We start from the raw sequence: 14017 nt of genomic DNA, 5'->3' as shown, positions 1-14017 counted from the left end.
GTTGAATGAAAGTCTTCTGGGCTGTCAGTAGGAAACCTGTATTTTCTCCTAGACTACCTATTTGTCCCTAATCAAGGCATTACCCCCATGGGAAAATTTGTATAAAGGTCTTTCATCAGCCTTCTCCTCTGTGAGTGAACTCCTGTGCCCACTATGAACACTTTGATCTGATCCAAGTGAGATCTGAACTACCAGATTTGTATTTACAGAGAGTCAATTACCCATCTAACTGCGAGCATATGCATGCCACTTAAGATGAAGAGGTACTTCATCAGTTCCATTTTTGCATGTGTAAATTAGCAATAATAATATATTCACCTATCTCACGAGGCCGCTGTGCAGATTAAAGCATTAATGTTTGTACAGCACTTGGAGGTTCTCCAATGGGAAATTCCGTAGATGTGCAAAATATTGAGTTTTGTCTGTGATAAATTTATTATTAGCTTAATAGTATTCCACTCTTATTATGAAATAATAATCGTCTTGAGATTTTCCTGCTTGCCACCTGAAAACAGACATTATGTCTGGTTTGGAGATGCATTTGTCTCCCTCTTGATTTCTGCCCAGTGTTCATACATACCCAAGTGCGGCAAGAATTATGAGGAATCCATGTCGCTGGTGAATGTCGTGATGGAAAACTTCAGAAAGTACCAACACTTCCCCTGCTTCTACGACCCCGAAGGCGTTCAGAAGAACGTGATATTAACCAAACTGTACAGCTCCAACGTGCTGTTCCACTCCCTCTTCTGGCCCACCTGCATGATGATCGGCGGGGTCGCCATCGTCGCGATGGTAAAGCTGACTCAATACCTTTCCCTCCTCTGTGAGAGAATCCAAAGGATCAACAGATAAAAATGAAAACTTCTCTGAGATTTAATTACAGCGAAAATACTGTTTTCTCATTCTTCACCAAAGAACCTTAAGTTTGTAATGTGCAAGTCTGTTGTAAGTTCCTTACTATATTCTTATAAGTAGAGCAATAATGCAAAAGCTGTTCTATATGCAAACATGATGTTATTATTATGCAGACAACTGAAAAAAATACTGGTTTGTGTTGACCGTCTATATGATCTTGTTTTATGCTGAGAATAGTACTTCTTTCTTTTCTACAGCCAAAATAGGGCTCAGTGTGACCATTTGCCAAGCTTAGTCAATTAACATTTTCCATGTAAAGGATTCTGGGGGAAATTCACCACTGGACAAAGGGCAGCCAACCACTTGCACATCACTGAGGTCTCACATCTGGCTCAGTCCATTGGATGGATTTGTGGCTTTGCTTTTTTTATTATTGGCTGCAGGAGGAAAAAAAAAAAAAAGCATCAATAGGGATTTTTATGATAAGATGGCACAAAAGGGATGTATTTTGAGGCCAGGATAAGCATACAGTATTTTCAGCCTAAGTAGGACTTGGTGATGCTTTGTGTTTGCTCCCCCAGTTCAGAAGTAAATTTTACCCTATGGTGTTTAAGGTCTTTTGGAAAACCCTTTGGAGTTTTATTTTATTTAGTGCTATAATTTCGTTCTGTCTTATCAACATCATCTTTGTCACTTGCAGAAGCTGTAGCCAAAAAACAAAAATCACCTTGTTCCATTTTCTATTCTAGTCTGAGCCCTATTGATGGAGATGGGACCAGAACACCTTATATAAAGGTTTATTACTCATTTGTCTTGTATTTGCTACCATATCACTGTAAAGAAAAAAATAACACAATCAGCTATTTTTTCATTTTTTACTTCCAACTATTTTAGATTTTTTTACTTGATATATATACAGATATATATATAAAGAAAAAGCTATATTGTATCTAGTTGTGTATTGGAACTTGATTACGGGGGGTTTTTTCTTTGTTTTTAATAACTGGAAAGTGAACAGTATAACTCATGTATTTATAACCTTCATCCTTGGATAATATCATAACATGGAGGAGCAGCACTGCAGGATCTTATCCAATATTCATGGTGTTGTTTTGGTCAAAGGTCCCTGTTGCTGTGACATCGGCATTGACAAAAATCTCATCCAATTCTACAGCTCTATTAACCGAATTGTTAGATAATCATCATAATACATCTGGAAATCTCTCCTGACCTTAAGTCAGTATGCAGTGCTGGCTGACGTGAATTATGATTTGAAAGGCCGAGGTGCAATGATTTATTGGAAAAACTGAGATTCTGACTAAGATGTTGTCCTATCTGTCAAATATTTACCACGGAGATCTTGCCAGCGTAATTTCATGCACACTATAGTCACGATTTCTGCATGATTTATTTTTATTCCCCTGTAGAAAGCATTCCTTCTTATGTTATGTTTTAAAGACATCTCTCACTGTTTCTCACTTTGCACCCAGCCTGAAGGACAAATGCAAGGCAGCTCCTGTGAGCACCCTGTGAACTCACTATCCAATAATTCAAAGAAATCATTTACAGGCCTATTCAAACCAAGAAACTAACTTTTTTCCCCCTCAAAAAGACTGCAAAGCAAGTATTCTGCCTAGTTCATCTATATATAAGTACCTTTCCGCAATGTAGCATTAAAAATTTCAAGATGTTACGAAACTTTACAAGTCATGCAAGTGTAACGTGAGCTGTAAAAAAATGAGTTCTCAGCAGTGAAAATGAACCTGCAATCTTGTAATCAGTAGTATAATTTTCCTTAGGTAAATAAATTCCTGGAGGGTGGGGGTATAATCAGGGCTCCAAAAATATGTAATAAAAATATTAAATTAAATCTTCCAGATTTCAATATCTTCTGCCTTCAGATCTGGCTTGTTTCATCAGACTTTTCTCTGTAGCTTCTATTACCAAGAAATGAAGAGCGCTGATGCAACAGGGAATTCATAAAGGTTTATTTGCAGAAACGTAGTTTTGATCAATCCGTGGGATTCACAGAAACCATCATCAGCAGATCTGGGCACCTTCAGCATCAGTGGGACTGGAGTCGCAACGTCTTTGGTGGACCAACGGCAACCTTTATTCAACCATCCATCCGCCAGCAGAAAGTGTGACTCACCCCAGGTGCCAGCATGGATGGGGGACAGAGATGGGGACCCCACCCATCACGGCACAGGTGTGGGTGCCACCATGCAGGGACACGGGGATTCCTTGCCTGTTCCCATGACACGAGGGGCTCCAGGCTGCAGATGCTCATCATTTTACAAAACCTTATTCTGCAGGTTTTACCAAGAATGGAGGTGTCTAGGTGAGGCCCTCAGAGCCACACAGCCAAGGAGGCACCTTGACCCATTTCTAGACAGCCCAGGTGGCTCCCAGGGTGCATCTTCATCTTTAACAAAGTTGTTTTCCCTTCAAGTAGAGAGGTTTGATCCATGGCTGGTATTGCCATCCTCATGGATGTCCTTCATCCACCTCCCCGCCATCGGCTCAGTCACCGATGCCAAAGGAAGGACCATGCTGCCGACTGCGATTCGCAAATCAGAAATGGTGCACGGCTTCACTAGCAAGGAGCTGTGGTGGCTTTTCCACACCATTACTGGCACTGATGTTAGCCTTTTACATGAAGATTTACATGGCCTGCAATAAAATAGCTCTTTGGTGGTGCGTGTGACATTTTCGGTGCCTGGATTTGTGCATTTTGGCTCTGGTGACAGGAAAGCTGGTTGTTCCTGACATTTACACATCAAATGCTGCTTTCAACATGTTGCGCCATAAACATTTCACCAGCACTCCTGTGGGTGAAACATCTTGACGCTGTTGCAGTCTATAATCATTTTGTTGACATTAACAGAGAGATCTGTGGGATAGCAAAACAACTTGAGTAATTGGATGGAGTGAGGTAAAACAATAATTTTAAAGGGAATTATCGTCTGATCACTGGCACAGTTAACCCCCTACTGAAGCACTGCAAACACGATTTTGACAACTCCTGCTGCCCCAAAGAGAGGTTGTGTTTCAGAGGGTATATTAGCCTGTACTATTTCTTTCTCTACTTCCATTTTAATAGCATGTTTATCCCCTGCAAAAGGAACTGATGGTCCTGTAGGCAGCTCAAATAAATGAGAAATACATGGTAGTGAAAATCAGTGATCAGGCAAATCCACCATGTTTCTGACACCAGTCTTGACTCTTCCCAGCACAAACATTTCACCTCTTGATGTCCCAGCTGGGAATGTGGGACAGCAGGGAACAACCAGTGCTGCAAAACCCCTGAATGGAAAAGTGTGATATGAAAAAGGCAGCACGGTATTCAAAGGCATTATGAGCCTATGAGAGGCACCCTTATGGGATTTAAAGCATGCGTAAGTATTCCAGGTGCCAAATTCACATGGCCTTTTAATAGTTATTTTCTCAATTAGGTTATGTCAGGTCTTATTTCTGTTCTGGAACAGCTAAATCTGAAGCGTGAACATCCCTGCTGTAATACTCTGAAACTTGCCACCTTGCAGCAGACTTACTAAATGTCACCAGCTAGGCCAACGGAGACCTTATTTTGGTTTAGCTTTTCTAATTGAGACATCACTTTATCTCACAAAATGTACCCAGGGTGCAAGTGTGCCCAACTCCAGCGTGAGCTTGAGGTGAACACAGAAAGGAGAGAGGGCTCAGGAAACACCAGAGCCTGCACATCTTGAGAAGACACAAATGCAGTAATTTCAAACCTGAGGGACAAAAATGGAATGAAGTCCTAAGATAAGGCTGGGGATGCTGCCAGCTTCGCATCCTCATCACCATCCACAGAAGAGTTCAATGGAAGAAGCTGCTGAGAAAGAACTGCCTGGTGTAAGCCTGGTCCAAGCAGATTCCTGCACTTGTTTGACTATGAAAGCTGTGACCTTACAGCAATACAACTGTACTAGTATAACCTCTAAAGGGAATGGCAATTTCAAGCTAATAGCACCTTAAGAATTGGTCAGCTAATTTCCCTTCTCATATGGTCATGCCCTTATTAAAATAGCTGCAGCCATTCAAGTGGATTGAACCAGTATCTTTGCAGTAATACAATTTTTTCATAGACTCAGCGCCTGAGCACAGTAGCACCAGCTCTCTATTAGCTGCTGTACTGCTCATAATCTACCAAAGATTTGGAAAAAAACCTCACTTTTTTGCTCCACTGAACACTTGTCATTTCCCAGCACTCGATTTTGCAGAAAGAAACCACCCGCAGTTTGTGGCACACCCAAACATCTCACAACTGGATACAAACTTTGCCAAGTTGTTTTTGTTGTGCAGGAAAGAGTGAAAAGCAGGGTTAAATATCAATTATTTTGTTTCAGTGTTTTGAAAACGACATTTTAATTTTTCAGTTTGAATTGATGTTGCCTTTTAAAATCCAGGATTGGGGGTAGGTTTTTTATTAGGAAACGTTGAAAAATAAATGTAATAGTTCCTCTGACGTGAAACAAAACTATTGGCAATTGCTTGGTTCACCAAACATTTAGAACTTTTTATTTTTTTGAGGCTGACTAGCAACGCATTTCCATTTTTCTCACCCGTCAGTGAAGGGCCGAATCAGTCAAACAGACATCACCACCAGCAGCCCCGGCCAGGCTCCAGATAGTTGCCTGAGAGACCATCCCCGATGGTTACTATGAGTAAAGGAGCATTTATCCGTTACCATTACCTGTGTGGGGCAGCGGCCAGCAGACATCAGCTCCTCTCCCAGGTGCAGATGTCCCCACAGAAGATGTTGCTGCTCCAGGGAGCGGCTCCTGTGCACGTACCCTGGGCACTTCAAACCAGCTTAATATTTTTTTACACAAAATGGAGAGGTCAGGCCATGCAATTCAATTGTTTGAGCTGTTGCAAATTAAGGAGGACACTGCGGGCAGAGCCCATGGCCAGTACACCTGGGTGGGTGGGCTCAGCATCCCATCTTAGCCCCAGGAGCACAGCCAGCACAGCGCTTGGCCCATTAAGAGTTGGCTCTCCCAAGCTGTGTCCTCTCTTGCGTTTTGAGAAATTGTGGTGAACCAGGAGGGGTGGATGCCTCACGCGCTGCCTGGCAAAGCCACGCTGCCTCCAGCCACTTGGCGGTCCCCTGACAAGCTGTTTTTTAGCCCTAACCTGCAGTTGCTGAATGTAAAACAAATCTCATTTCACACAAAGGACTTTTTTGTCCTTCAGAAACGATCTGAAAAAAAATTGGAAATGCTGCCAGGTGAATTCACACCAGGCTTTTTTAAATGAATCAAATTTCTCCAAACGCTGAAAAATGTGTTAACATTAGCAGAACCCTCCATACAAGCCTGTCTACTTTTTATAGTTCTCCATTTTCATTCAGGGACCTGGTAGGTGAGTATATCTTTTTAACTGAACTACATTTATTCATGTGAGAATTTAGCGTATTTCATTGCCTAGTGATTTTTTTGTAATATAGAGGGTAAGAGATGCTCATTCTGAAATGCTCTGCAAACTCTGTATGTCCAGCAATACTAAAGAGTGGCCATTTCCAGGCAGAAGAGCAGCAAATGACTCAAAGATGAGCAGATATGGGGAATCAGCTTTCTCATCCAAAACACAGAAAAGGTTTGTTTACTTTGGAAGTTCAAGAAAAACAGGTGAGAAGTAGAAGCGTCTCCAGGAGTCAGGCAGGTCAGATTTAGGGGAGCAGATATGTTCACCCCTTCTGGTACAGCACAGCAGGATCAGCCCCTGCTATAGTTTGCAAAAAAAAAAAAAAGTGTTATGACTATTTTTTTCAGGCGTGTCCTCCATTTCTAATGCATTATAGGGAAAAATGTTAGAAAACTGCTGAAACACTCTTTTTGCCACTCAGTTCACCCCAAGCTAGCTTCATTTTTAAATACGCCATTTCTAATACACCATTTTGTTCCAAAAGTTAGATTAATTTGGTTTGGAAGAAAATACACAAATAAAATTTGAACCTGAAATGGAGTGATCTGCCACTATCCCACTGAGCTCTTTATATCAACCCAACTTTATTTTTTTCAGTTTGCAGAAAATTTTGAAGATTTTCATTTTTCATCCCATACACAGGACAGGAAAAAGACAGCTAGAACGTTGTAGAACTGAAAACATCCTTCCCACACAACTTAGGCTAAAATGTTCAAAAAAAGCCTCCTAGGGTAGACTTTCTAATATATCATGTGATAATGTATATGAGGAAGGTGGGAGGTTTCATCATCATCTCTCTCCTTAAAGTCTCCAACCCGGCTGTTCTTTTGCATAACTGCAATTACTATTTTGTATTTAATTATAAAAGCACTTTTTAATACCCAGCCACCCACACACTTAACTCCAGATCACAAGCTAAGGATCTCCTGTACCAGAGGCTGCCGGGCAGCTCCAGACCCAAAATCGCAGGCAAGAAAGAGCAGCACTTTGAAACCCTTCCACATGGAAGGCACTTATGGTTTTTATCACCATGCACATAAGCTCTGTTATATTCATCACAGATTAAGTAGGAAGCAAAGTGTGATGACTAAGCAGCAACACCTTAATCACTCCCCTTACAAGCAAGAGTTCAAAGCCATTAATACAGCAAGACAGCTGAACAATACAACGGGACTTTGCTAAAACTGCAGAAGGCTGCAAAACCCAACACGCAGGGAGTCCTGGTGTAATTAGTTGCTGCTTCCTCTGCACCACTTTACCATATGCTTAAAGACAGGTGGGAAAGCAAGTTAGTACCAGCGGCAGCGCATTTCCCACCGCCGGCCGCTCTCTTCCCTCCCCAGTGCATGCTAGCTCCTGTCCCTGCAGAGAGGAGTTGCTGGGACTCAGCCTCCAAGTATTAGACGTTATCTCCCACCCAACAGCAAAACACAGGCCAGGCAACCTGTCCTAGAGCGTGCTATTTTGTAGCACGTAAACTGCCACAGGAAGGTCCCATCAGTCCAATGTTTCTGTTAAACAGCCTCCAGGAAAGAGTGGGAAAGCAGGCAAGGAAAAAGACAACTAGCAAACATGAATAAATAAGACATTCTGCTTTGCTCAGGAGGAATGAGGATGATCTGCTTCCACGTGGGGGTTTCCCAGGACATGAGTTGTTTGAGGGCCTCACTCTGCACCGGCAGCACGGGGTGTTGCAGTCCGACTAGCCGGGACACACCAGACACACAACCCTTGGTCTAGCTACCACCGCCTCTCCTGCCGACAGACCTGTCCCTGGGAGTATGCCCAAAGGCAAGTCCAAGGCCACAAAACTCTTGTGCAGGTGGCATGCCCTGTTTGGCAAGAATGCCCAGGATTTCATTTCATGGGCACAGCACATGGCCCTTCACGAATCTCTGCTTCACAAGGAGTAGCTGCTTATTAGTCCCACTGAACCAGAGGCTAAAAGTTTTGAGTGTTCAATATCAAAACCAAATAACAAAGAAAAATTTCCAAGGGAAGAAAACATCCAGTCTGGACATCTGACCTTGGTCCACTGAGATCAGCAGCCAAACCTCCGATGATTTCAAACAAATCAGGATTCAAGAGCAGCCCAACAAGTGAATCAATGTGCAAAGCAAGTACTTTCTCTAGCAGCAAAGCTGTCCGTACTTGTACTCTCTGTAGGTGCTGACCGCTCACATTCGCTCATATGCAGGCTGGGACAGCATCATTAACTTACCAGCAACCTTCATGTCAAAGGGTTTTGAGTCAGGCAAACCTCAAAAAAAAAAAAAGTTGCAGAAAGTTGCAATGGAAACATTTCCAGCACGACTCTACTGACCCAAAGGGTCCACCTTCTCCAAAGTCGCTGGTGATTTTTTTTCTCCTCTGTTTATCAAAGACGAGAAGTTGAAGACAGACCTCCTCCTCTGTGGCACAGAGTGGACACACAGGATCAGCTGTCTTTGAGACACGCTGCATTACCAAGCACTGAGATATTCAGCTGCTTTGGGGCTGAATATTCAACTGCTCAGGTCCCCTCATGGTACATGCCCACGGCGATCACCAGAGGCACCATGATAAACCGGCAGACCTGGGTCTCACCAGCTGGGCAGCAGGCGAGGAGGGACTGCAAATGCTGCAAAACCCACGTGGAGGGCAGCAGGAACGCTGGGTTGGGCTCTGGGGACAGCAGCAGCCGGTGGCATTGGGGAAAGGACACCCCAGCAGCTGGTAGGCAAGTGCCCTGAGTACAGGGCTTGTCGAATGAACAGGAGCAGAGTCAGAAGCTGCTGTGATGGAGTTGGCTGTGAGTGGAGAATTTGATCAACCTCATTTAAAAAATTAACTTTCTGCTAATACTCCACCACACTCCTTTTTTCACTCTTAACTCAAAGCGTCCTATGGAGGATGCCGGGCAGAGCTATCCAGGAAGCTTTCCCCGTACTAAGGAGCACCAAAATTAGAACTGGCATTAGAAGGAATTCAGATCCTCTCCTGTCAAAACCAGGTCTTTACATGATTTCTCCGACCAGCAGGTTAATCCTGAGCCAGGAGCGAGAGACCGCAGCCTGTGTCGCAGAGGGCCACAGGGGAGGCTGAGCAGCTTCGAGTGTCCCTGCCCCAACTGCAAGTGGTGCCTGTTCCTGAGCCCCCCAGCTCTGCATGCAGGAATGTGGGAGGCACTCACTGCTCCCCATTGTCTGGTGTCCTGCCATTAGCTCCGTGCTGCTGAGCAGTCACCTTAAGGACGGAAAACATCTGCAGTCCCAGGTTTCTGCTGCCATCTCTGGCAGTCCTTCATCTCGAGCCAATAACATTCTGTCCGCAAATAGAAAATTAATGATCTAGGAAATTTGTTGTTCCTTCATACCCTTTCAGAGTCCCCTCCCACCCCTTCTGGCCTCTCTCCAGGTGACAACTTGGCCATGCTGGTCAACACACGCAGGAAAGCAGGAGAAGCAAAGCCAAAATGCCATCCACTTCCCATCAACAGAGCCATGTAAACTGGGTCAGCACTCACCCAAATTAAGACGCTTGGGCAAGGAGGCCTTGATGTCACCAGCCCTTTGACTTTGGTGCTGGCCATCACCAAGAGCAGCTTGCTATGCACCCATTACCACAGATGACTCAAGAGTCCCCAAAGGGCAGTGTGAGGAAGGAGCATCCAGGACCCTCTCCTGTAGTCATTGACCACTGACCCTTCTGCTGGGCTCTACCACATCCCCAGCCCCCAAACCCTGTTACCCCATGCCTGAGATAACCCTCAAAGCTCCCACACCTCATGCCAAGACGGGACAGGAGGTGGCGGTCCACCCTGGGCATGCCATCAGGCACACGGCGCTAAGTCCCAAATAGCCACTTCATTTCTTTACCTTCATTGATCTTTATCCCCTACATACAGTGGTTTGCAGGAGCTGCCTAGAGCGTGGCAATGCTATAACCATTGCTCCAAGCTCACAAGCCATTCCGCCCACTGCAGAGGCTGTGTGTGCACACCCATGGGTGGGCTTGTCGTCTTCTCCATTATGTGACTAGAAATACACACCTCTGTCCTTCCCTCATATCGCCTTGTTTAACAAGCTAGCCTGACAATTACTTCCAGCCTTGAATAAAAATCTCCTGCCCCAATGCTGTTAAATTATGTAGAACAAGATCATAATTAAATCCTAAAAAAAAAAAACCCAAACTCTACACTTAAAAGAACACTATTCAGGTTGCAAAAGCAAGCACTCCAAAGTTACAAATGCCAGAAATAGAGCTGCCTGAATAGCCTCCACGTATATACACATTATGATACAGGCTCCAATACAGTGATATACCATCTTCCACAGGACCCCTGGTTCTGCCCCAGACGAATGATGTTAAGTTAATGAGTCATGCTTCAACATCTTTTTTAACCCTCATTCTTCAGCGTATGCCCTCAATGCCTTACTGCACCTCTGCCAAATGCTGCTCTGCCAGCAGAACTGTTTGGCTCCTTCCTTCTCCAGGGCACAGAGCAGCTCCGTCCAGAGATAGCCATGCAACCCCTGAGCAGCCCAGCTCAAAGATGGACACCAGCAGACACTCAGATTAAGCTGTTTTTCTGCAGCAGAGCATCATGCAAAGTTAGCCACGAGGCTCTGGTACCCAGGGTAGGGTCACAGCCAAGGTACCATATGGTCAGAGCAAGGATGGAAGAGGGTGTCCTTCAGAGGAGGACACTATGATGCCTGTGAGGGTGGTGAAGATTAAGTTAAGGCAGGCTGATAGAGAGCCTTCCTTTCCCCAAAATCCTGCAGATCCTTTTCCTGCTCAACTCTGCCAAGCATTGGTGAAACTGCCAGGCTGGCGCAATGCAAACGCTGGGCTCCGCTCTGAGCAGGGCGCAGCCCAAGTGGATCAGCTCCCCGCCAAAAACAACCTGAAGGAAACATTTTGATAGCTGCAGATTGTTTTCAGACATTTCTGATACTGGGAAGCAGGCCCAGTTTACCTTTAGTTTTTAACTCCGTAGCATTAAAACCCTGGGAAAGTGCTGCAGGACAGAAGCCCGCATCAGCTCCCCTTCAGTGCCCTGCACCAGGGTTGAATTTACCCCTTGGCCCTGGATGGCTGCTGCCAGCCAAGCAGCATGTCACCAAACCACCCACGGCAGCCAAAGGGGTCCCTGGTGAAGGGCCGGTCCCCTCCGCCAGCCTGCATATGCTGACTCCCCCACCTCTCCCCAGAAAGGTCTGCCGACTTGTTTCGAGGCAGAGCAGATAGACAAGAATGAGACCAGCAAACAGGCTTTCCCTGAATCCCCTATCTCTGGCCATTCCCCAAATAAAAGAAAAAAACTCTATTGACACAGACACTTTACAGCCACCAGAGACCATGTTCCTCCAGTTCATCCTGGCCTTACCTGGATGCCAGGCCAAAGATCAGGGTGTTTGTGCACTTGAAAAAGTGGGAACGGGTCAAAACCAGCCATCAGCCCCACAGATAGACCGAGTCCTATTCCCCTCCCAGAGGATTCTTCCCAGAAAATCCCCACAATAAGCCATGAGTGTCCACCTGGATTTACCATCAGTTGTCAACCAGCAGCAGCCATGGTGCACATCAGCATATTCTAGCAAAATGTGGTGAAACAGGATAAGGCAAAGCAACAATCAGGAAGAAATGAAGCAAAGCTAATTGACTTACCTGGAATGTTTCAAAACTTTTTTCACTGGTGACTACTGCTTCACAGACGGTGGAGACAGTGTAAAAGACTCTTTTCTCACTGGTCCTTGTTTTCAGTGTCTCCACCTTTTTCTTTTTTTTTTTTAACATTTGGTTTGAGTCTGTCAGAGTTCCTACTCGGTGACTCCAGGGTATCTCCAGCACACGAAATAAAGAATTAATGCATTCTCAATGCATAACACATTTGCACTGTGTGGCATCTCCTGTTTCTTGGGAAGCAAATAAGAACATGCAAGTTGCAAAATATTAAGCTTTTTGAACTGAAAAAAATAATAAATTACATTTAACTTCTCAATATTACACGGTTCTATGGAAGATGACACAGTCTAGCAGCGCACTAAGGTGGGCACTCTACAGCGGGTCAAGACTTTTCTATGCATCCTCCTGACTGTGGGTTTCAAGCTGTACCTGAGCTTCACCTTCCATACATAATTGCAATTGGGCTTGGAGTGCCTCAGAAGGACAAGTCCTGCTGCTAGCTTCGTGGTTCAGGGGGCTGTTGCAAAGAGAAGGAAGCAGGAGACTGAAAAGACTAAAACCAGCACAATTTCATGGGAGGCCAGGAGCTCCCTTTCATAGAACAGGTCAGAGACACAGAAAATTGTCCTACAGTAAAGTTTTTGTCTATCCCATGCTAACCAGTATCAGCTGTCTGCTCCCCACGCCCAGTGGTGTCTCCATCCGGGATCTCCCACTACAGACCATGAGCTCTTTGGGCATGAAGCCATCTTCTGCTCTGGTTTTACAGTGTTGAGTACAGCTGAGCCTTGATATACACAGCTGAAGCTGCCTTACAGTTACCAAAGTAAGCATGAGCCCCAGAAGCAACGTTATGGCTGATTTTCTAGTGAAAAAAAAATATCTCTGCAGCCTGGAGCTGGTTGGGTGTCCAAACACTTCCCCAGAGCTGAATCCCTGCAGGGTGGGAACTGCACAGGGTACAACCATGAAACCTCTTTATGATCCACCAGCCACAAGGAAGAAATTTTAACCCATCAGCCAAGGGCACAACACAGGGCTGTGTTGTCGTGCTAAGCTTGGTTGGGGTCCCATGTAGAGAAGAGGTAGATATTTGCTTGGGAAATTTTTCCTTTCCTTTTTATTTTTGGGATCTATTTTCAATGCTGTTTGTCATATCTCTGCAATCTGTTTGTACAGCATTCATATTCTCATTAGTGATGAAAGGCAGTGCCCTTAAGGACTTTTTGCTGGCCTTTTAATTGAGCTGTTTAAACTGATAAATTCAGCTAGGGAAAAATACCTTAGGAAGTGATGATTTTATTAAAGAGAGAGGATCTCTCAGGCCACAGCCAATCTGAAGGAGCAAGTGCTGGGACACAGAGCCACTCTCCTCTCCGACTGCATTTCTGCAGTGCTAAGGATGGTGAGTGAAAGTAATGGAGGTATCAGTGATGCCTTGAACCAGCGCTCTAGAGAGATGGAGCACCACATCTGCACGTTCAGATGATCTTTTATAAGATGGGCTAGCACAAGGACAGCCTTTAAAAATTATAGTGCATTTCCTTGCATAAATACAGCCTATAAATGCATATGCTTATTCTTATGGGTGGAATGTCCTTCTTGCACAAATCTGGGGTCTCACTTTTGGTTCTGGAAGGTGGTTAAAGTCAGCAAAATGCAGGTCTGGCTTGCAGAAGGGGTTTGCTGCTAATCATTATGCAGATAAAAAAGTTCATTCTGCAGGTGTTTTCTGGAAAAATGAGTGATGAGAAGTTCCAAGTTCAATGCATCCATGGTTTGGGCCAAGTTTTGCTTTTACAGCCTGCTACAACATCCACCAAAGCCTAACCACTCTCCTGCTGCCAGTGGGTGTACCCCAGGGCTGAGTCCTGCTGAGGGGTTCACCAAGCAGCATCCACTACTTCGTATGCTATCTTTGGCAGTGAATAACTGAAGTCCAGGCTTTTCCAGCCTGCTCTGCCAACCAAGCCTGTTCTGTGCATTTGCGACAGACCCTAACGCTCTCCAACTCAGTTTATCTTTGAGTTTTAAATTG

The 14017-nt window shown here is 44.7% G+C and overlaps 1 protein-coding gene across 2 annotated transcripts in view; it reads left to right on the top strand.

Moving 5' to 3' along the window:
* Nucleotides 1-1574, top strand: part of KCNMB2 (potassium calcium-activated channel subfamily M regulatory beta subunit 2) — a 158650-nt gene extending 157076 nt beyond the window's left edge. For both annotated transcript variants that reach the window (XM_072867638.1, XM_072867639.1), the window contains exon 5: nucleotides 568-1574. In XM_072867638.1, coding sequence (XP_072723739.1) covers nucleotides 568-852 — 285 coding nt within the window. In that variant the 3' untranslated portion in view covers nucleotides 853-1574. The remainder of the gene's footprint in view (nucleotides 1-567) is intronic.
* Nucleotides 1575-14017: the final 12443 nt, after the last annotated feature.

This window comes from Ciconia boyciana, chromosome 7, assembly GCF_034638445.1.
Source record: "Ciconia boyciana chromosome 7, ASM3463844v1, whole genome shotgun sequence".
NCBI classification, from domain to species: Eukaryota; Metazoa; Chordata; class Aves; order Ciconiiformes; family Ciconiidae; genus Ciconia; species Ciconia boyciana.
Note: the sequence above shows the minus strand (reverse complement) of the source record. Positions and strands in the feature narration are given on the sequence as shown.